At 35.0% G+C, this 25129-nt stretch overlaps 1 protein-coding gene across 1 annotated transcript in view; it reads right to left on the bottom strand.

The window, feature by feature from the left end:
• The window catches only part of LOC136030874 (semaphorin-1A-like), a 380467-nt gene that overhangs the window by 339823 nt on the left and 15515 nt on the right, over positions 1–25129 (bottom strand). Inside the window, exon 2 of the mRNA XM_065709948.1 lies at positions 5004–5112. Coding sequence (XP_065566020.1) covers positions 5004–5085 — 82 coding nt within the window. The 5' untranslated portion in view covers positions 5086–5112. The remainder of the gene's footprint in view (positions 1–5003; positions 5113–25129) is intronic.

Genomic DNA, 25129 nt, shown 5'->3' with positions numbered 1-25129 from the left:
TTTGTCTGGGTGATTTATCGCCAGAAATTGTGCTACTGAATTTGTGATATTAGGCAATTGGCTGTGTGCCAGAGTGTTTTTTTTTACACTTAACTGTCCAATTTTTACGGTGACTGGCGTAGAAATTTTGCAACTGGCTAGACACCGTAGCGTCACCTGGGGGAGGGAAACGCCCCCTCCAGTATTTTTATGCCCCGCTCCCTACATTTTGGAAGTACCTTTTTTATGTATTTTCATTTAAAACGTACTTAGAATAGGTTTTTTACAGTGAAAACTGAAAAAACAACAATCTTGGCCCCCTTAGATATTGAATACATTTTAATCCACCCCTAAATTTAAATGCTTTCTTTAAAAGTACATTCATCATTCGGATCAGAAACATACTACGCGTGGCATTGAATGAAAGAAACTATAACTTCTATGCTCAAGAAAATTCGAAATCACATTTGTCTTTTCGCCTAAAATATTTGGTCAGAACGGGCGTAGCAGAGTTTTCAAATCCTCATAGACATGTGGTTTAATCTTATCCGTCTTTCAATCATGGATTTAATTACGATATTATAACTGAAGATACAGCATAAAAGCTTTTAGAACATAGCAAGGTCAAGAATCTCGAGTTAGTGGTGGCAGCTGAGAGGATGGGGCTATACCCTCCAGGTTTTGTCCCTTCCCCAGCCTTAGATTATTAAAAATATATTTCTGTTGGTGTTTTCAATAAAAAATGTCGTTTTTTTGTATTTTTACTGAAAAATGGCGTCCTAGATTTAAAAAAACAAACATATTTTGCCACCCACCTTACCTATATTTTCGTTAATTGGTGGCCCTATTTTATGTTTTCTGAGAGATACCTATATTCTAAAGTCAGCAGTCATCGCAGTCTGCATAGATGAGGAGCATGACCTCGAACTGAGCACATTTCTACCAGGCCAAAACAAAAGTGTTGAATATTACATGAAATATTTTTGTGAAAAGTCGAACCGACTATCCATTATTTTTTGTTATCACTATTGCCCAATTCACTTATTTCAGCCACTTATTTTAGTGGCCGAATATGATAACCCAACATTCAAACACAGATACATTTTGCCTGTTTGAGGGGGTGAAAGATTTGGTCCTATACATTCTGCACATGATCCTCCAGCTATTTGCAGTCTCCCTAAACGCCAACTTCTTAGTTTATGATTCACTACCTCCCTATTTACCCCAAGGATCTGGAACATTTGCCTTTGCCCAGCGCCAACTGAGGCAAAGAATAGTATGAAGCTATAGAACTGTAACGACTTCCTCAGGATGGTTATGAAGTCAGCTCTAAAACGTTTGCCTCTTGTCGCTGAATCTCCTTTGAAACCGCTGTAGATAAATTTAGAAATAAATGTATAAAAATAATTACAAAACAATTACTTAATGATACTGATTTTGCAATTAGTTCCTACTGTTCAGTCATCTGCGATTTTTAGGATTTTGAGAAAACTAAGGTACTTATCGATTATATAATAAACATTATATTTCGATCGCGAATGATATGAGCATGACACAATAAACTGGTCAAGCAACTTCTGTATACCACACATTTAGCTTTGGTTTGGTTTCAAAGTAAGTTATAGCTATATTTTATTTAAGTATTTAGTTTGTATTTTGATTTGGCTTACGCAAACAAATTTGGGCTATATATTTGAACATTAGGGGGTGGGGTAAAGCATAGCATACATTAAATACAGCAATGGTTGTATTGCGTATTCAACATATGCTATGCTTTCAACCCCCCCCCCACCCATAATGTGCAAATATATAGCCCAAATTTGTTTCTAAACTATTATATATTCATCATATTTTGTTTCATAAACATTAATCGAACTTCACTTCCCGAGTGTGTATTATATAACCGATAAGTACCAAAGCTGATTTTTAAAAGATATTACCATATATAACTAAAATGAGACTAACTTAAAACTAACTACCACTCCTCCTTTCTGTCCAAAAGAACAAAGGTACGACGACTTCGTTTTTGTGCGAAATTAAATGCTCAACCCACATTCGGTTTTAATCTGTTTAGTCACTTCATGAGCATTTTTATCTTTCGAAACATAATTACGCACAAACAAGATCACATGCCAAGTGTCATAATTGCAAACAAAAAATTGCTCGTGTAATTTCATAACATGCAGCGATTTTTTCTTCCACTTGTACGAACTCAATTAAGAGCTTTTAGAGATGAACCCAGTAATTAAAGGCGGCAAAGTTTCACCAGATCGTAACAAATGATCAGCACTCCTCAACAATAATCATGAAACGCCTTCAGTAAGACAATATCTTAGGGCCGTATTCTATGTAGGGATGCCTTTTGGAGCAGACAAGACAGCCCCCCTCCCCTCGCTGGAAAAGCACTCTAAACATGTGACTAGAATGATTGTGACAAGAATGATGTGACTATATTCCATGTCAAGGCCTCTTCTAAACTAAACACTATAATAATACAATAGTAGTGGTATTCGTATCCCCAACAAAACATGGTTTCCAAACAAAATGGTTGCTACAACTGTGGCAATTGACTCCCATCCCTCCCTTCGCAATGGGAGTAGATATGTCCTTAGACTATATACGAAATTTTGCTGATTCGGTTGTTTTTTTTTTCCAAAGCCTAGAACTGGGGATGTTAAAAAAGAAACGGGCAAAGAAAACAATTCTTATTTCGTAACATGCATAAAATGGCATATAGCGGAACCGCTTTCAAAATTTGTTAACTACAATTGTTCTGCATATTATAAAGTAAGGATTGTTTTCTTAACATGTTTCCTTCACAATAGCCCCAATTTTAGGCTTATACCCAAAGTTTTTTTTTATATAGCCCAGGCCCCTATCTCATCAATTGGAGGGGCGCTGGAACAATTGTCGCCGTAATAACCATCATATTTTGAAACATTTCTGAGTCGGGAGTGGAATGGTACTATTATTTTGTTTTTTGCGTTAAGTTCTGAAGCAGCCATGAACAATATCGCTGCCAAATTAAATTTCGCCCCCAATAACTTTTATTTCAACGAGAAAACAAAATCCAAAAAAATAAGGTAATTTTTTAGTGGTTGACCATTTCTAAAGGAAACATATTAAGTAAGTAAAAATACTTTCCCCGGGGGGCTGCAGGGGGTCATGTTTATTTCCAAAGACATAGACATTTGCTCTTTCTACTATGTTGAAAAAATAGCTATCTCAAATTTTGATTGATCATTTTGGGAAGGAAGTAGCGTGAGAGGGGGCTAGTTGTCCTCCAATTTTTTTGGTTACTTAGAAAGACCACTAGAACTTCTCTTATCCGTTAGAATGAACACTCTTACGACGTTCTAGGCCCACTGGGTCGATACAATGACCCTTGGTAAAAAAAAAATAAAATAGATAAATAAACACGCATCCGTGATCTTTCTTCTGCCAAAAATTACCAAATTCAACATTTTTGAAGATAGGAGCTTGAAACCTCTATGGTAGGGTTCTTTGATACGATGAATCTGATAGTGTGATTTTCATTAAAATTCTATGACCTCTAAAATTCTCTCTAATTCCCTCTAAAATTCTTTTTTCGAAATTCTATGATTTTCGAAAAAGGGAACTTTCTCCCTTTTTTCAAAAATCAGACACATTTTCTCAGGCTCGTAGCTTTTGTTGGGTAAGAATAAACTTACTGAAACTTATATATTTGGAATCCGGACAATAAGCCAATTCTTGTGATATATCATTGGTATCAAGATTCCGTTATTTACAGTTTCGGTTACTATTGAGCCAGGTCGCTCCTTACTTACAGTTCGTTACCACGAACTCTTTGATACGCAGCCCGTTTCTGATAATCCGACTATCATGCTTCCTTTCATTACTATCCACATTTCTAAATATATTTTTATCCAATAATTCCATTGAAATTACTCGGGCAGAATGACTTTTACAGGTCAAAAATGCAGCAAACATGTTTTAACAAAGAAGACATGACGCATCACGAGGGGATAAAGAACAAAGCAATATATTATTTAGGAAAATATGGAGGACCATCGGGGAGGAGGGTACATTGCGAGAAAAGCGACCATAATACTTGGAAAGAAAATAAACAGAGGGATTTAAGGGTACTACTTCTATTTTATTACCATTCTCACTTTAAAAGTGGTTCACCATGGTTAAGTTTAAGAATTTGTGCTTTTCTGAAGGAGACATCCTAGAACAAAAAGAGAGACATTTTTATATTGATAATTTTGTGCTCACATTTATAGTCTGGTATGCGTTTTTGACAATTCATCCACAGTCCCCTCAAATAGTTTCATATAGCCCTAGGTCATACAAAGACAGTAGCCTAACTAAAAAATGTACCGCAAGGGAGTACCGCAGTAAGTATCAATTTATCATATTTCCTTGTTTTCCCCCATTTTTATCCGTTTTTGAATCAGTTTTCATCAATAATTATGTTACTTTTTCTACATAGCCTAAGGTTATATGAGACCATTCGACAGGCTGGGGATGAATTGCCAAAAACTCCAACCAAACCATGAAAATAAATATAAAATTAGCAATATAAAAATTTGTCTCTTTTTGTTCTAGCATGTCTCCTTCTGCAGAGGCCCAATTCTAGACCTTACCGTCAACGACTAAAAATTAACCAAAACTAAAAAGAAACTGGCGAAATACTGAATCCGAACTAAACTTCAATAGCATGAACCAACGAAAAGAGCAAATTGTAAATTGCAAACTTTAGTTTATAATTATTTTTCATTTATTTTTAATAGGAAGGCAGTGAGTCCGGTATGTGTACATTTAGGCCCACCCAAAAGGAAAGACTGGGCTATAAAATTCTGAAAATAACTTTTAAATAGGCTAAAATACATACGCTTATACCCTTACATCTTTCACAGTGTCGCTATTTTTCACTGTAAAACATGGCACATTTTGATTTTGGACACAACTGAGAGGGCTAGCAGTAAAAATGAATACACGACTTTAGGAAGCCTAAACGTCTTCGAAAAACAACTTACCATATTGAACATACATCTTCGGCCTGACATTCTCCTGCCAGCCCCATGCTATTCCAATAAACCAAAGCAATAATCCCAACATTGTTTAAATCCAATCCAACATCACAGCCTAAAAATCAGAAAAATGTTCAATCAATAGTCACAAACTATTCAACTGAAGATTATCCAGAAACTGCTTCGATCTTACAATCCTCGCAGTTGACTCCAGAAAAACGGCAGACCTGCGCGTACTCTATGGACTCGCCCAGGTGTCAAAATACTTAATCACCGCTTTTTGTGTTGTTAAATGGTATACCCACAGACAAAAATTAACAAGAAAGAAATTCTTTCGTGAAAAATATTTGTGTTTGATACAAACAGGGGTACTTGTGTATTATTCAGAACACACTCAATAAGTGAAGTTAGGTTCTTTCGTGAAACAAACTACGATGCAGGTACATTTTAATCAAATATTTGGTACTTGTTCATTATTCAATTGATTCAATCCAGAACACACTCAAGAATTTTGCTGTGAAAATCCGGTTTAATAGCCACAAAGACAAAACTCAATTTAGTTCGATAGTGATGGAAAAATAGTGTCTGAACATGGATTTTGAAATGAAGATTTTGAATGGATTTTGAAATGAGATCGTTCCTAATAAGTATTATATTTTCATCATATTTTGTTTTATTTCACTAGCTTTATAAAAAGTTTGGGCTATATATTTGCACATCAGGGGGGGGGGTGCATTATATCAAATACCTAACTGCCTCTATATATAAAATATTTAATTAAACTGTACCTGCACTTGTTTGCAGTTTGTTTCACGAAAACCTAACTTCACTTATTGAGGGTGTCCTGAATAATACACAAGTACACAAACAGGTTAATATGGGCCAGTTAACGCAAGAATATTTGCAGAGAAATGGTGGAATATTTGCAGAGAACCTCGGGGAAAACCAGAATGAACCCCCTCGTCTAAAATACATCTAGGTCAAAATGTTCACCCCTCCTCCCTCCTCAAAGAAAAATATTTAGATCTACCCAGCATCAAAAGATGTTGTACTTGATCATAGCCCAAAAATCTTCAATTTCAAACTTTTCAAAACTAGATCCTTTGTATTCTTTCAATTTGGTTTTCTAACAGAATAAGCCTTTTTATGCTAATCACAATTGCAAGTGGATATTTGATTCGCTGTTGTAGCAAAAAAGAAAACAGACCTAAATAAACTTATGACTTGCAGTTGTGACAAAAAAAAAGACAAACAAAAATCCTTAAAATTACATGACCAAGGTAAAAGCATGTGAAACAATACAAATCTGTTTCAATATGTGAGCAGTTAAGATGCCGAAAAATTGACAGTAACCTTCAATAGCAAAGAAGGTAGACCCCTTAGCTCCATTTAACGTCACCACTGCATCGGTTATCTAGCTGAAAAGAGGGGGGAAACATTAAGAATTTAGGCAATGTTTTTGAGTATGGAGAATGTGTTTAATCACATTTTAGTATGGAGTTACAAAAAAACGTCTTTAAAAAGAACTTAATACCCAATGCCTAAAATATGTTTCGTCATTATTAATTGGTCAAAATATTGTTTTGTCAATAATTAAACTGATTAACTGTTGTTTATGATAAAAAAATTATAATCGTATAAATATAATTGTATATAATAATTGATAGTTATTTATAATGACTAATTATCCCACATTCAATTAATTAGAACATTCCAGTTTCATGATTTCCAAAACCTTTTCGCGTGCACAACTTGTATATAAGAAACATCAAGATCATTATTACAAAAACGGGCGACATTGATGATTTTTATTCAAATTGTTAAAATATTTCTGAAACTTCGTCAAGAATTTTGCTTCTGCCTTTTGAATGAAATCTTTAAAAACTTTCTTGGTTTAAATCAGCTGATGCAACTTGAAAAACTGACCTCGAAAAGCACCTAAAATATTTTTCTCCAAGTTGTCACATATGAGGTGCGCAAACTAGTATTATACTTTGTTTCCTTCATTGAATTGAACTGTAAATATTTCTAATTAAACTATAAAGAACTTTCAAACAAACTCAGTGCCCCTGGTATCTTCACCTAAATCTCGTTTCTTTGAATTTACCATTATTTTACAAAATTTTTAGGGAGTCCAGCCCCCCACCAAACCCATAGCTAAAAATCTCCGGAATGAATCAAGACCAGAAATAAAACAGGAAAAATCCCTACAAAGCTACCCCCTCTCCCAACAAAAAGCCAAATATAACATAAAGCGATATTTGATTTTTCAAATAAATCAACCTTCAAATTTGGCTTTTGATCCTGTATAGCCTGGATACGAATTTTTCAATAGATACATTACTTCCATATACGAAAACGATGGACATAATTTTCGCTTGAAAAAAAAAAATACGTCAGTCATAATTTTTTACTCGATCATGATTCTTTATGTTGTAATGATCATTTTCTACTTTTTACAGCCTATCAAAGGCTTAATTTATGTATTTTCGCAAGGGGGTGAGACAGGGGCTTTAGGCCTAGTCCTTCCAAAACCTCATAACATTTACAGCCTTTTGAGTAGACTCTTAAAATTTCGTGGAACTGGCACTGATTTTACTGTTTCAAAAACATCTCCTCCGTGCATGACTTTCTTGATCCGTACTGATTTAATTTTTAACATGATGAATAAAATAATTAAAACAAACCAATGTAGCCCGTTAAAACTCTAGATAAATAAACTCCACTTTTTAATTTTTGAACTTAAGCTTGAAGTCAAACTATAAGCATCAAATACCTCAACTGAATCTTGAGTATGAATCTGAAACTATGATGCACGTCCTACCTAATATTCTTCATCTAAGTAGAACCTATAATAAACTGTTTTTTTGTTAGTTTCTTTCAGCTTAGCGCGAGACAAGACAAAGAGAAGTGACAGAATAGATGGAAAATATATAATTTGGGCTATATATTTTCCCATTAGGGGGGGGGGGAGTAAAATATTTGGAAAGTGTGAAGTTGGAAAACAAATTTTACTAAATAGCACGCAGAATAATTGAATCTAACACATCAGCCATGTAGAACCACTATACTTTACCCCCCCCCCTAACGTGCCAATATATACCCCAAATTTGTTTCTAAAGTATTATATTTTTATCTTACTTAGATATATTTCACTAGGATTGAGCGTCAGAGGAACAGGTTCTGCTTAGACGAAAAAAATTAAATTAAAAAAAAACAAGTTTTTTCAACTGAAAGTAAGGAGCAACATTAAAACTTAAAACGAACAGAAATTACTCCGTATATGAAAGGGGCTGTTCCCGCCTCAACTCCCCGCTGTTTAAGCTAAAGTTCAACCCTTTCTCACAACTCCAATTTTCAAAACAATAAAAAAACTAACGTCGCTAGGCCCCGTATTTCGAACGGAGGGAGACAGATAGCCAAAGATACTGCTGTTAGACCGGGGTCAAACTAAAAGCAAGCCATACCCTAGTGGGATGGGAAGAGGCCATAAGAAATGATCTAAAATACATTGGAACTTCCTAGGAAGGGGTGAAGAATGAAGCTTTGGAAAAATTTGGGATGGGGGAGGAGCGTGTGCAGCTGTGATGGCATCAGGCGGCTAAGTGCAGCACTTGGAAGAATTTTTGCATTATAGGCTTAAACAGCAACGCAAAGAAATGTACAAACCGGAATAGAGGCGGTTTTAGGGGAGGGGCAGAGGGGGCACTTGCCCTGGGCGGAGAAATTTTAGGGGTGCAAAATAACAAACAAATAATATAATATAAAATGATAGTTGGTCCTGATAGGCGGTATGTTTGTCCCCTTTGTAAAGATGATGATGAAAACTTGGATCATTTTCTCCGGAAATGCCCGGTGCTCTTGGATTTACGGGAAATTTATTTGCATGGGATTAATTTGATGCTTCCGGGTATTTTACAAAATAGTAATCCAACCACAATATTTCGAGTGGGAGTATATATAGATAAATCTTTAATAAGAAGAAAAAGTTTTATATGATTAATTTCTTTTGTAGTTAGATTAGGTACTTTTGCGTTGAATTCTGTTTTTTGTGCGTGTTCGTACTGTTGTTAATTTCCTTGCTTGTTTGTTATTTATTTATATTTTTGTGTATATGGCCCACGGGTTTTTGAAATACACTTATCTATCTATCTATCTATAGGCTAACATTTATAATCATTTTGCGATTTTTGAAATTTTATTAATAAGGTAGAGAAAGCTGTTAATAAATAAGAATAATCAATAAATTATTGATCTATTAATAAATTAATAAAATAATTAAATAATCCAAATAATAATTCAAATTAAATCAGGAAATAATTAATAAACTGAAAATAATTTTGTTAAAAATTTGTCCTGAAAATTTCGTGGGAGACAGGGGGAGCCACTAATCAAGATTTTGCCCCGAGCACAAGAGAGGTCAGAACCACCACTGAACAAGAATATATATTCTTTGTCTCTATTCAACGTTTTTTTTTTTAAGCAGCTAATTTATTTTACAATTGAATAACTTGGATTATGGTCAAAAACTTCCATTTAACCAATTTTGAAGGCAAATTTTTTCTTCATTCAATTTTTTTTAAATATCACGATAAAAAAGGCAGAAAAAGCTGAATTACAAACTACAAATGGCGTTTGTGTTTGGCAGAATTGAATACGAAACAGGTCACGCGAAGTTGTTTACAGGGCAACTGAACTTTTTTCACATTTAACTGTCGTCAGGGTATGTTTGTTTTCCAATGCATTCTCGCAGCAAAAAGTGTTTCCAATTCCAAAGTTGTCGATTTTTATCAATTTCTATAACTAAAAAGCATAAACACTTTTAAACTAGAGGGAATGCCTGGGGAATATCCATTCCATGAAGAATGATGTTCGAAGTATACCAATTGTTTCAAGATAGCATAGCTGTAGGGGTAGCTGCAATCTAGTAAAGAGGGACCACGGCCGTTATCAGCCAAAAGTTCAAAAAACACATTTTGAAACAAAACTGCCCTGTGAGAAAAATTCACTTGCAGCTGATTCAGGAATGGCAATTAAAATGTAGTTGTCGTTTTCTTTTTTTTTTATCTGGAAATAGAATAAAATCCCTCAAAAACAGTGTCTTGTCAATATGAAAAGTGCACCATTTCAATTGCCATGGTCGAAAACCCCCTGTAGCAGAATTACAGCAACCCATCTTAAACAACAAGGAAAATCACTTTTTGCATGGAAAGCACTGATCTCTCTTTTTTTCTTTTTTTTCTCTGTTGCTAGGCATTTTCTCTGTCGCTAGGCTAGGGCATTGGAACATCATAGAGAGACGTTTAACGGCTTATTAGAAAGTTAATTCTTATACCTACTTGCAGCTAATAAATTTGACTTCGCACCGTCATATAACGCCATTTGGCACCCAAAAACGGCACTTTTACGTTCATTTCCAGAACGGAAAAGCTGAGAAGAAGGAAAAGGGTATCGTGATAACCTCCATGGTTGAAAACCATTAGCCTGAGGTTTACACCCCCCCCCATCTTGTACACTCCTATTCCCCTTAATTTCCAAAATTATCTGCTGAATAGCTGAGCTAGGCTTGTCTTAGGCTAGAAGCATATATGCACAAAAATTTAGGGGTGGTGTGGGGAAATGTATTTTTATTGACAACTTTTTTGACAACAACTTTTGTGACCTATTTCTAGCACCCATCCATTTCTAATACCTAATTCTATTAAAATTGTTCCATACAAACTGGCTAGTGATATTTTCTGATATTTTAATATTTCTGATAATTATAACTCTACTGAAAACTAAACTTGCTTGAGTTTTTTAGAGAATTAAATTATGTAGCAAAATTTATTGCTCTCATGGTCAGTAAAAGACTACTGAGAGCTTTACAAAATAGTCTCTTATTTTCTGAAGGCCGCTTAAGGATCTTTTCAACTAATAATTCTGTTTTGTCGCGTCGGGTTTGTATTTTCAGTAAAGCGCTGTGTTTTCAGTTTAGCTTCAATGTATCAAATAAAAAAAAACTTTTTTTCTATTGAAAGTAAGGAGCAACATTAAAATTTAAAACAAAATAATTCATTCCATATACGAGGGAGCTACTCCCTCCTCAATACACCTCTCTTCTCGCTAAAGGTTTTTAGTTCTTTTAAAAACTTTTCTGATTCTAATTAATTTTTTTTGTAATTCAGGAATCATTCTTAAAAAATTGGGACAAAAGGTCGGGCTTTAGCGTAAAGAGTGAGGTGAAGATGACGGGGTAGTCCCCTCATATACAGAGCAAATTTGTTCATTTTAAGTTTTAATGTTGCTCCATAATTTCGGTATAAAAAAATTTTTTGCCAATTTTTTTTTTTAGCTAATTTCTAAAATTAGCTAACACATTTTTAGCTAATTTCTAAGATCATGCAGGAATCCTACCTACGTGGAAAATTTTTCTGAAGATTTTGATAAGATGACTTTGGGGAAAAAGGGCACGGGAGAGGGGCTTTTTGCCCCCCACCCAATTTTTTGGTCATTTAATAAGGGCACTAGAACTTTAAATTTCCTTTCAAATGAGCCCTCTCAAAATCTTCTAGGACCATTGATTCAATATGATAACCCCTGGGAAGAACAAAGAAAAAATAAACTCGCATCCCTGATCTTCATTTTGACAAAAATACAAGATTTCACATTTTTAATGATTGGGACTTGAAAACTATACAACAAGATTCCCTGAGACGCTGAAATTGATAGTGCTATCTTCAATAAGATTCCTTGATTTTTGAGGAACATTTCCTTCCTTTTCGAAAATCAGAAAAATTTTCTTCGGTTCCTAGCTTTTGATGGGTAATATTAAACTTAGCGAATCGTATGTATTTGGAATCAGAACAAAAAGCCAATTCTTTTGATGGATGTACTGTAACCAAAATACTCTTTTTTAGAGTTCGTCCACTATTGGGCCGAGTCGCTCCTTACTGACAGTTCAGTATCATGAACTGTTTGGCGTAATAAAGTGTTTCCAGAATTAAAATTTTAAAACACTTCAGACGTTTCATATCTTTTGCGTTTTTCTTATATATGCTTGTTTATACTTTAATTAATATGTATACATTTTGTATTCTGAAATATACTTTAGCGTTTAGTTAAGAGTCAAGCGCCTTCCATGTGATATTCATTTCTTCCTTCGTTTATTTTTTTTCAACCGGCCACTTTGTATGCAAAAGGTGTTCATAGAAACTTGGGAGGGGTCTTTTCTATTAAAAAATAAATTATGGTACCCTTTATTGAATTGAAAGTGATCGTAGGGCAACGAACCCCTCCTGTGCCCTATTTTATTACCCCCAAGACATTCGATCAAAAGTTTGAGATATCCATTTTGGTCAGAATGGTTGAAAGGTCCGATAAATATGCCTTCGCGAATGATATGACCGTGAAACCCCTAGTGTAAGGGCCATAATTAAGGCAAATTATCAATTATTTATAAAAAGATTTTAGAATCGGAAATGGAGGAACTTGTTTGATCTTAGATGTGCGATGAAATTGAAACTTTCAGCGATCGTTCTCTGGGTCAAGAGGATCATATATTTTTGGGATGAGCGATGGTGTTAGGGGACCTGGAAACGAGTCAAAAAAAAACTTTTTATACTAACAGGAGTAGGGTTGCCGCACACCTAAACTCTCCAAAGACTAACAGGGCGTTATTTACAGTTTACTGAAAGCAAAATATACTTCAAACAGTTTCTCTTTTATCATTAAGACAAAAAAAATTACTTACATGAAGTATTATTATTATGTTAGAAAAATTCAATCTAGTTCCATTAGTCTGATATGGAGTATATTTTATCCATACTTTCTTTTTTTATTTCAAACGTATTCGTTTCAAATGTATATAAATCAATTCGTTTCAAATGTATATAAAGTCATTTATTGATATATAAATTAAAAATATTGGTTGAAAAAAATAAATAGATTCCTTCAAAAATAACCACCGTTCATTTTCAAAGTTTTGTTTAAACACCAGTTCCTAGCATCTTTGTTTCAAACAGAGCAAAAAGAGAAATTTTTGATAAAAAGTATCCTTTTAAAATTGCAAAATTAAATGGAAAGGCACAGATGTAATTATTCTTTTTTTCCCTTTAATCTTGCTTATGACTGTCATTTATATATATATATACATATATATATATATATATATATATATATATATATATATATATATATATATATATATATATATATATATTTATAATAAAAAAGCTATATGGACAAATTGTTTAATACTACAGTTAACTTGAGATGTTACAGCTTGGATATGATTTTTGAGTTATTAGAATTTGTTTTATACAATACTTATATAAGATTTGGGGGTGATTTGTACAAGCAAATTGTGGGAATTCCCATGGGGGGGAATGCCAGCCCATTTATAGCTGACTTGTTTTTAAGTCAACTAGAATATAAATATATGATGGATAAGAATTGTAAGGATTTCATTGATATTTCTAAAAATATATATCCATCAGAGCTTATTCTTGAAACTAGTCATGGCGCTGGTCATGAAAATCGTTTCTTAGATTTAAATATTAATATTTGTGATAATAATAAATTAAGTTTTAAAATGTATAATAAAACGGATGATTTTGATTTTGAAGTGATTAGTTTCCCATTCCCTGAAAGTAATATACACTCAAATATCACATATTCAGCGTTTTTCTCACAGTTACTTCGTTATGCAAGGATTTGTAGTAATTATATTGATTTTAAAAATAGATGTAAAATCTTAAGCCAAAAATTGATATCGCGAGGTTTTTCTGCAAATAAATTAACTTGGCAATTTAAAAAATTTAGTTTTCATTATAATGAACTTTTAAATAAATATCAAAAGAATTATCTAGAAATACTTAAAGAAATTTTCAACTAATTTCGGAGGTTCGAGAAATGTTGTCGCAGCGCCATTTATTTCGAATTGTGTTTCTAATTGAGCGGATTTTCTTAAAAATTAGCCACATGGTAAAGATGAATTCTATAATTGTTTAGTTTATTCAGGTTTTTTGCAATGTGTTAATATTTGTGATTTGGTAAAATTTATAATATTTAGTTTACCTATTGTTGCTAAAGGGAGGGATATATTAACAGGATAAGCTTGTTTTGGTTTTACTTGGTTGTTTTACATTTGCTGTTTTTCTTTTTTTTTTCTTTCATAGGCATGTATTTGGGGGTGATACCTGACGCGGGGATGCCATGGATATTCTGTGGTAGCCACAACACTGTGCTGGGTAGAGAATTTAGAGTGGCGAAACCCTATATAGGCCAGTGTATTCTCCTGATGAGCCCTTATGTTGGGTGTTGCCTCTGAATTATTTGTCTATATTATTTTTTCTATTGTTTGGTAAATGACGACTTATACTTATTGACGACATGACTGCCTGTCCATGGATTATTCTTTATGGTTGATTGTGTGTGGCTATGCTGTTTGACCTATGTGATTGTATGGATGAGTAGGGTTAAGGCCTCATTCAAGTGCTTGTCTATATTAATCACTAATTTAGGAAAACAGTCTTCCTTTTCTCCTTCTGTCTCTCTCTTTTTGTTTTTTTTTTTTCTTTCTTTTTCTTTTTTTTGTGCTGTTGCATTGGTGATTTCTCTTTTCATGATATATATATATATATATATATATATATATATATATATATATATATATATATATATATATATATATATATATATATATATATATATATATATATATATATATATATATATATATTGACAAACAGAAACCAATAGAGGGGAGAGGGTAGCCACACTCAACACACATTCATTCGGGGTGGCCCCATTTTTAAGCGAACTTCAAAGGGTTTGCAGGAGCAGTAGCCCTACTCTTATTTTGCTATAATTTTGTTCGTTTTAAGCTTGATTTCATTATTTGATTTAATTTCTCCTAGTCTTAGGATTCACTTACTCATCCATGGCAATATCTATTATCTTTGCATTTGATATGATTATCTATTCTAATTTCTGTTAGTTTTGAGTTTCATTAATAGTTTCATAGTAAGTTCTGTCGGTTTTAAGTTTGAATAATTGTATGACTTTAATACTTTTCATTTTAAGCTTTAATGTGGCTCTTTATTTTTCTCTGAATAGCTTCTTTTTTTGGAAAACGTTTTTATTTAATACAAATTAAAAAAACAAGGGAGGCAGAAAGCTTAAACTTCACAGAGCAGCAGAGGCGGAATTTTGATCTTTGATCTGAACATAAATTAAAACAGAAACGTATAAATGCATCCCTGCATATGCATATTTTTTTTTTTTTAATTCTCAAGTTTCCCCTAAAAATATAAATTCTCTATAATAGAATATTTATTAAAAGATGAGTAACTAGATTTCGTCGGTAAAGGGAGAGGGTACATTTTGATTGTTTGTTTGGATGGTTTGTTATGATAAACGGAATTTGGGGGAGGGGATGGCAGTGAGGAAGGGTGGTAGGGAGGTAATGAGTTGTGGAATATGGGTGATATGGAAATCGCATAGTTGAAAGGGTCCGGTGTGTTGTTGGACTGTTTTGTTCCTCTTTTCCACTTTTTTTTATTATTATTTATCATTGTATTAGGATTAAAAGAATTAACTATTATTTTAAGCTACAAACTAGCAAAAACATTAGTTTTTCAAAAGTGCAGCGTTTGTAAACAGTAAAGTGTTTCTGAAAAGAAACCTAACCCAAACCCCAGAGCAACAGTATAGTGAATAATAAACACAGAATAAGAACAAAAACTCTTTTCATTGGTTTTTCATAAGAACTGACAATATATAATAATTAATAATTAAAATAATAATTATTAATTAATACTAATACTTAATAATTTATTAATAATAATAATTATTTGAATAATAATAATAATAATAAAAATAATAATTAATTAAATTATTAATAATTTCTTTTTTTTATCAAATCCCTTTCTAAACAGGCAAAAGTTGCAAATTCCTTAATTCCCCCTCTGTTTTCATTCGTTTGTCTAATCAGGGCTTGCAAAGACTTCCCGATTAATGGAAAAATAAGGTATTAATTAATATTTCTATGAACAGTTGAGCATTTTAAACAGCAAGAAAAAACATGCATTTTGTCGCTTTTAGTTTGTTTTTACAGTCTCAACATGCTGATTTCTAAAAGTATTTTTATATCATTTCAATTATTAACCTTTCAATTGTTTAATGAATAAAAAATTTTGTCTTGTAATTTTAATTAAAACTCTGACTTTCATGAACCAAATTATTTGAGGCCACTTCCTTAAAGAAAAGTCAAAAGTAAGGCCCTTCAAGAGAGTCGTTTTTAATGTGTGTTTTTTTTTTTCTTACTCTCCTGTAAAGTCGATGTGCCTATTCTAATCTTATACCTTTTGAAATTAGTTCAACCGATGCTGAGAGTCAATGCCTTTTCCCGTGGGGATACAACAGAAACATGTGCCGAGGAGCCCTCAAGCCCTGTATTCCCTCTCCTGATATACTGAGATATTTACTGTAAAAAATAATCTTCACATTTCGAACTTGTCTTTGCACATTTTATTTCATACGTCATACTTCGCTTAGAATGAGTCTTCTAGCGTGTCTGGAGTACGCCGTCAAACATTTAACGGGATAGCTGAAAACAGGTCCAAGGCCCAAAGTGTTTTTAAGAAAAAGGAGAATTTGCTCGATGTTTTCCAGAGAAATTGTCAATGGGTTGTTTTGGGTACACGACTAACTGACCGTATCTCAAACAGAAAACTCTACGGAAAGAGTGGTTCAATCCCGCTAACTAGGGCTAAAGTGAGAGAAAGCACGAAGTGGCTAGGACACATTCTGTGGATTAAGGATGACAGACTGCCAGAGATCGCCCTTGTCGGCACGCCATCGAGGGCAAAACGAAAAGCAGGTCGCCCTAAATGGGGTGGGAGGATTTCGTAAAGATCGTAATGAGGAATTGGAACTTCTTGGGAGTGTTTGAAAAGGGAGGCTTTGAATAGATTGGGATGGAAGAGGAGCGTGCATAGCTGTTTTGGCCTCGGGCGACTTCGTGGGGCAGCGAGTTGTTAGCAGTAGCAGAAGTCTATGCCTAGTTCTGTATCGGTTTAGGCTTAAATAGAAAAAATTCCCACATCTTAACGCGCATTAAATACAATTCTACCGAGGATATCCTTGGATGACCCCTGAAGGATGGAGGGGGGGGTGTATCTACCTACAGTTACTTACGCTTTTTCATATTTACAAGGGGGTAAAAACTCCGTATTTCTCGTTCCCCTGGGTACGGCCTTGAATATTAGCATACAAAGTGCAATAACCAAAAAGTGGTAATCTTGAGATTACTTGCAAATTTCTTTCAAACTAAATCAGTAAGACAATAGAAGACCAGTCTCATCATCCAGCAAAGCTTGATAAATATCGACACAATACATCTATCTCTCCAAATAGGGCGCGTAATGAGCAGCTTTAAAAAGAAACTGAATTACAAATTCACATTCTTTGACGCTTACTTTAAAGGCATTTAGGGACAGAGCCAAAACATTTCTGCAACACTCCGCACCTGGATTTAAAAAAAAGACATACTACACATACTACTTAAAAAAAGACATCTACACACATACTACAAAGAAACTTGGCCAGATATACTTTTTCATGCCATAGAAACGCGCAGAGAAGTTATATGATAGGACCTTGGCGAATGTATCTTTATACATTGTAATATTAGATATATTATAATATTGTATATCGTATAGTGTTATATATGAAAGGGCAACATACGTATATTGTATATAATATTTTAGATCTGGAGTTACTAGCTCCCCAGATGTTGTTCGCAGAAGAAATGAAATGAATAAAAAACGGTTAAATTCTGAAAATACTTTTTTTAAATCCCCTTCGGTAGTCTCGTCATATTATTTAAGCACTGAATTGTGTTTTTCTTTCCTTATTTTTTCTACTCCATCAGTTATGTGGGTTTTCTGCATTGTAATGTACATTATAGTTTAATGCATACCAGATTATATAAATATGGACCAACACCTGAACAATCAAATGTGATAAGATGTGAAAATCGACAATCTGGACCATCAATTGCAACAACACCAATACGGGCAGCTAAAGCAAGGTCCATTCTTAAATTGTCTGAAGCAATCAAAACCCAAAAACGTGTCAAAAATGAAAATGAAGAGGAAAGATACGAGCAGTTAGAAGATATGCAAAAACAGTCCAGTTTTTCAAAACAGTCCTAGCATCCTTACCTCGGCGAAGTTCAACCAGGACTAATAAATAAATTGTTACGAAACGAGGCAATTCAATGCAATGAAAGAAAATGATTTAAAAACAGGTTTTTAATGCCAGCCTAGCTTTTTTCGCTGCTGAATTTGTAGGTATATTTGTGACAGGTTCTGTGTTAATATCTATTGTTTTTTTTTTTAATATTTCGTAAGGTCATTTTTAATTAAATTTGTGTATAAAGCATTCAGTGAATATTCGCCTAAATCCCTATTTAAGGAAATATTATTATTAATCCTAAGTCTGATTTCAATTGCTTCTCGAACTACTTGCTTTATGCCTAGATCATTGCTAATAATGGCGGATTCTTCAAAAAGTATTTTGCGGCTAGGATTTTCGAAAACATGGCTACTTAAAGCAGAATCAAAAGAAACAGAAGAAATATTAGAATTCAGAGCTTTGGTGATATCATCTTTATGTTGTTGTAGGCGTTTCTCGAAATTCTGGTGGGTTCTCCCTACATAGAATTTGCCACAGTCGCATGGTATTTGATAGACACCTCTTTGGCGAGTAACTGGAGTCTTATCTTTACCAGAATTTAGGAGATTTATGATTTTCAAATTATTGGTAAATACAACATACAGATTATTTTGTGTGCATATTTTTTTAAGGTTTCTAGTGATTTTTGGGATATATGGGAGGTAAATTATGTTTTGGGGCTTATCGGGATTTTCACATGGTAAATTATCGTTGATTTTATGGAAGATTTCACGGTTAATTGTATTATTAATAAATAAAAGAGGATACCCATTTCCAAAAAGTATGTCCCTGATAAAGTTTAGCTCAGCTGTGATGTAGGAATCAGAACAAATATTCAGGGCACGATCTACGAGAGATATTACGACACCTCTTTTAACTTGCGGGTGGTGGTTTGATTCAAAATGTAAATATCTATTGTTTTGTGTTGGTTTTCTGTAAATAGTAAAATTGAGTTCATCTAAGTTACGAATAATTAGAACATCTAGGAATGAGATTTTATTTGCAATTTCAATTTCTAAGAAAAACTGTAAATTCCTATCATATGTGTTAAGGTGATCTAAAATATCCCTAAGTTCATTTGATATGAATTTGATATGAACCCAAAAGATATGTTTCAAAAAATATGAATTTAATACCCAATTTTCAATACGCTCTACATAAATATTCGCCAGTGACCCGGAAAGAGGCGCACCCATGGGTAAGCCATTTATTTGTTGGTAGAAAGAATTACGGAATTGGAAATATATTGAATACTTGTTACAAAGTGACCTTGGTTAAACTTTGTAACAAGACCTTGGTTAACCATGACTTTAGTTTTAACCATGACCTTGGCTAAACTTTCTCCCGTCCTCAGTGCACAATTAAAAAAAATACAGATAAAACCACTCAATAGAATTATGCATCATATTATTTAACTAAATTTAATTAATTAAATTTAATTATTTAACTTAAATTTAATTAATTAAATTTAATTATTTAACTTAAATTTAATTAAATTTAAATTAAATTTTAATTATTATTTAACTTAAGTTTAATTATATAGTTATAATATTATATAACTTAAATTTAATTTAATTAATAAAATTAAAATTCAATTAAAATTAAATTTAATTAAATATAATTATTTAATTAGTTAAAATTAAATTAATTAGGAACGATTCAAATTTTTACAAATTCACACTGAGCATATTTTGAACGGTTTTAGTTGTAGGGAGTACTACTGCGCTATCAATGGCGCTAGTATTTCCCCTCTTATTTGAAAAGTATTTTGAGGTCTATATATTGTATATCCCTGTTCACTGGCTATTGATGTTTCCTATATATCGTTATTTTTTTATGGGATATAAAATTTTATTCTATTTACTAAAACTTCATCAAATAGGCTAGTAAGCTGTCAAAGACAGTGCACTAAGCATTTCCAAAAAATCCTTTATTACATCAAAATGTACGCTTTTATCTCTCATTGAATCTTAAAACCATATTTAACAGCTGATAAAACAACTTAAAAAGCTTTTACACATATAGAAGCTTAATTACGCTGTAAATATTGCCAATTTTCAACAGGTAAAGTTGTTTATACAGAGGGGTTTATTGCAAAGACAGTGGTAAAGTATGCCAATAAATTTATATGTTGTCTTCCATTAAAACATGTATATATATCCGCCCAAAAGCAAGGGACTGCACGCTGTTTCTCACTGGTGTGTACACCATTTGTCGCCAACTGCGATCCTAATTCTAGCTTCTCATACAATCAAGATCAGTGGCGTCAATTGGAAAGAGTGAGAGGGGGTGAAAGGGGAGGAGATGGGGAAACTCCTCCTAAACTTTGAAAATACCTTTTTTCTTGGCGAGGGTGCCTTGAAAAATATCCTTTTTTGGTATTTTTATTTCAAAAAAATTAAAAACAACAAATTTATTATTAAAAACAACAAAAAACATAAAATACAATAAAAAAAGAACAAATTTATTACTAAAAAACAGAATTATTACATTTTATCGCGTATATCTCCCTTTCTTTGACAAAAAAGGAGACGAATGCCAGGTCCCCATGTCAAAATTCCATTTATCTTCTGTCACTCTGAATTGCAACAAGATCAAATAAAAAAGAAACATACATAACTTAGATTTTTTTTTTTTTTTAGTCTTTTTTTATCCTTGTAACGGTATAAGATAGAACAAATCTGACTGCACCATTCTCTTTCTCGTGCTTAGTTTACCCATGACACATACATAGCTTATTTTCAATCAAAATGTCAAATGTCGTACTTTCAATTATCACAAACGAAATGGTATAACCGTCAGGAAATGGTGTGGTAACTATTACCACAGACATCAATAATTAGAACCCCAGTTCTAAAATTGGTTTTCAATCAGGAACCTTTATCGCCATCTAAATTCACAAAGAAAAACGATTTTCAAACGGAGGTGTTTATTCTTCAAAGTTCTGGACAGATCTGAGAATTTTACACAAAACAAACTAGCTCATATCTCGGCTCTCCGCCAAAACAGGTAATTAGCCTTTTTGCAAACCACGCACTAACGAACTAAAATCCGAGAAAATAAATACCCCGACGTGAAAAAAAAAATGATAAACCATCACATCACTTCCCCTTCCACACCGTTTCATAAGTTCTTCCTTTGAGTTCTTCCTATTGTCATTTGTAACAATAAAAGAAGAACGGCCACTTTGAGTACTATCTACAAAAGAGGTGCCACTTTGGCTTAACCCTATGACACATGTGTGACTACAGACTGACCCCGTCTCAACCGGACTACCTGACAGTGGTTACATTTCTTTCTCTAGTCTCTGATATCTGTAAATAGCCCAGGCCAAAAATATTTCTCTGCGACGACGATTCGTTCTGGATCCTGCAGCGAAAAATTTATATACAGTATTTACAAAACGAGGAGGAGTCACCTATTCCTGATATCTTGACAGGGTGTCAGCATTGGCGTTCGCAACTCCTGGACAGCTACTAACGGTGAAATTATATGCTTGTAGGGCAAAAATCCACCGAGCTAATTTTCCGTTCGGATTCGATATCACATGAAGCCACCGTAACGGATCAAGGTCAGTTTCGACGAAAAAATTCTGATCCACCAGCAAGTAGAGGAACTTGGATATGCCCATTTTATTGCTAGCCCTTCCTTCGTGATCTTGGAGTATCGAATCTCAGCGGGTGTCAGTTTCTTACTGATGAAGCCAATAGGATGTTCCACCCTGTCAGCCCGCTGGGTCAAGAATGTCCCCAGTCCTTTCCCGTTCTTGTCCGTTTACAGTATGAAGGACTCGTTATAGTTTGGATTTCTCGAAACCGGGGCTGAACACAACGCCTCCTTCACAGACTCACATGCCAGTTCTACATTGGGAGTTCACTTGACTACCTCAGGGGCCTTTTTGGTCGTCATCTGACGGAGTGGTTCGGCCAAAGCTACAAATTTCTGGGTAAAGCGACCATAGTATCCAACTGGTCCCATAAATCCTCGAACGTCCTTTTTCGAGATGGGTCTTGGATAACTGAAGATCCCCTGGACCTTGCTCGCCGATGGTTTAACGACTCTACCTCCCATTGTATGTCCAAAGAACTCCACTTCTTTATCCCCAAACCAGCACTTCCTTGGATTGAATGTCAGCCATGCTGACTGCAATCTCTGTAGAACCATTTCGATAGGTCGCAGGTGGTCCTCGAAAGTGTCACTGAAGATCACAATATCGTCAATAAAGCAGCGAAAGAATTTCAAATCTCCGAGAACACGATCCATGAGCTTTTGGAATCGTCCACTTGCTCCTTAAATCCCGAATGGCATTACGAGAAACTCGCATAGACCATTTGGCGACACAAATGCTATCTTGTGTATGCTATTAGGGTGCAGTTTTATCTGCCATTATCCTCGGGTTACAAATGCCTTGAAATTTTATTCAGTTCCCGACAGTAGGCACAGCACCGCACCGTCCCATTTGCCTGTGGTAACGCATGGTATACTATCGGTAACGCATAATCACTTTCCGGCGGTTTCATGATTTCTTCTGGCAGCATCTTAGCCACTTCGGTTTCTACCAGGTTCCGTTTTACTGCTGGAACTCGATAAGGTTTTTTCCACCCCGGTGGGTTACTGCCTGTATCGATCTCATGCATCAAGATATAGGTTTTCCCAGGTCTGTCCGAAAGAGTCGTTCTGTATATTCTCAAGATTTTAGCCAATTCCCTCCTCTGACCATGACTCCAAATTCCATTTATGGATGTCTAGATGACTTCCTCGAAGTATCCGTCATTTCCTTTACCCCTTAAGTCCGTCATCTATTTCAGACTTGGGTCTGCATAGTTGTCTACTTGAATAAATAAGACTTCGTTCAGGTTTGCTCTGCGATACTTTCTAAGAAGGTTTATGTGGAGAAGTTTTGACTTCTTTTTCCCCTTGGAAAATTCCCCTAGGTAATCCACACTCCCGAATTTCTTCTGGATCTTGTATGGGCCTTGCCATTGTACCTCAAGTTTACTATTTCCACACGGTAAGAGGACTAGCACTTCCTCTCCCACTTCAAACTGTCTGGGCTTCCGTTTGTGATCATACCAGGTTTTCTGCCGTTCCTGACTTGACAATAAGTTTTGATATGCAGTCTGGGTCCATTTGCTTAGTCGTTGCTGCGTATTGACCAGGTAACTGACTAACGAATTCAGACACACCTTCTTTTTTCTCCTCCAACTCCTCTCGTAACACATGCAGTGGTCATCTGACGTGACTCCTATAAATCAGCTCGAATGGTGAGAAACCTGTTTAGTATCCCTGCAGGCAAACAAAAGATATGGAACATACTGTTCCCACTTCTTCGGCTCGCCTCTGACAAATTTTCTTAGCATCTGTACTATGGTCCCACTTGGCCTCTCAACCAATCCATCTGTATCTGGGTGGTAAACAATGGTACGAGGGGGGTTTAATACCACGGCCACGTACAGTCTCGGCATCGCTTGGGAGTTGAGGTTACTTCCATTTTCGGTCAGGATCTTTGAATGTATTCCGACTCGAGAGAAAAACTTGATCAATTCGTCAGCTATCTGCTGTGAATGGGTCGAGCGACGCGTTATTCCTTCCGGATATCTGGTGGCATAGTCGTTTATCACTAGGATCCACTTTAAACCAGTTTTACTACGCTCTAGAGGTGCCACCAAGTCCATTCCTATTTTGTGGAAAGGAGTTTCAATGATCGGGAGCGGTTGTAATGGCACCTCCTCTATCTTGCGTTTTCTGGCTGTCATCTGGCAGTCATGATGCTTTTGGCAATGTTTTGCTACGTCCTAATAAATATTCGATCAAAAGAATCTTTCGAAAATCATGTTGGTAGTTCGTTGCCTGCCCATATGTCCTCCCATAGGTGAATTATTGGCTAGTTTTAGTACGTCTGTTCTGTAGGCTGTAGGAATCAGGAATTGCCACTTTTGCTCGTCCCAAGCTTCATCCTTGACTATTCGGTAGAGAACCTCTACCCTTAAAATGAAATCTTTTGCCTCTGTAGGTTCGGCCTTAGGCTGCACCCAGAATTTTCGCTAGGTCTCATTCATTCTCAGTAACTCATCAAAAGCTTTCCCTTTCAGTCCAAGTTTCATCGGAGCCTCCTCTCCGTCTGACTTGCTCTGAGAAACCGCCTTTCTTTTTCTACGCTTCTGCCCCCCGACTCTTCCGCGCTTTTCCTCTTCCAGAACACATTGAGTCGCCGAAGCAAACTGAAATACCTCTTTGTGACTCAGCCAGCTTGCTAGCTTCGGATCTCGTTGTCACAAACACCTCAACATCCAAATCTAACAGCCTCAAGAACTCTGGAAAATTTCTCCCTATCAGGAACTTGTTTGGGATCCGATCCGAGACTGCAACCTTCACTGGAAATTCAACAAGCAGACCTACTTGTTTCACCCGTATGTCCACTACTGCCGTGGGGTATTTGTTTATGTAACCATGTACACATCTTAAGCTTCTAGGCTCCTCCCAGCACCATGACTCTTCTGGTACCAACTCCGTATGCAGAGCTGTTATGTCAACTCCACTTTCCAACAGCATTTCAACATCCCTCCGTCTACTTTGTCATGATGCACTACGGCAGTCCCTGCCGATTCCTGGTGATCGTACCTTTCCGAACTCTCAGCTAGGAAACCCTGTCGTGTATTTTCTAGCTGCTGCTTTTTCCTCGGACAGTTCTTTGTAAAGTTTGACGCGTCATCACACACAAAGCAGGCTCTCCTGTTTCCTGATCGGCGATTCTTGTGTGGACTTCCTTCCTTAGACTCAGATCTCGCTTGATTACTACTCTCCCCTCCTTTACGCTTTCCATCAAAACTCCTTTTTTTCCTTCCCTCCTTGCCCGGACGCTGATTTCTGTTATCGCCAACCATCTTCAAACAATCTTTCGTTGCTGTATG

This window comes from Artemia franciscana, chromosome 9 (genome assembly GCF_032884065.1).
Source record: "Artemia franciscana chromosome 9, ASM3288406v1, whole genome shotgun sequence".
NCBI classification, from domain to species: Eukaryota; Metazoa; Arthropoda; class Branchiopoda; order Anostraca; family Artemiidae; genus Artemia; species Artemia franciscana.
The sequence above is the reverse complement of the archived record's forward strand: the minus strand, read 5'-3'. Positions and strand labels throughout refer to the sequence as shown.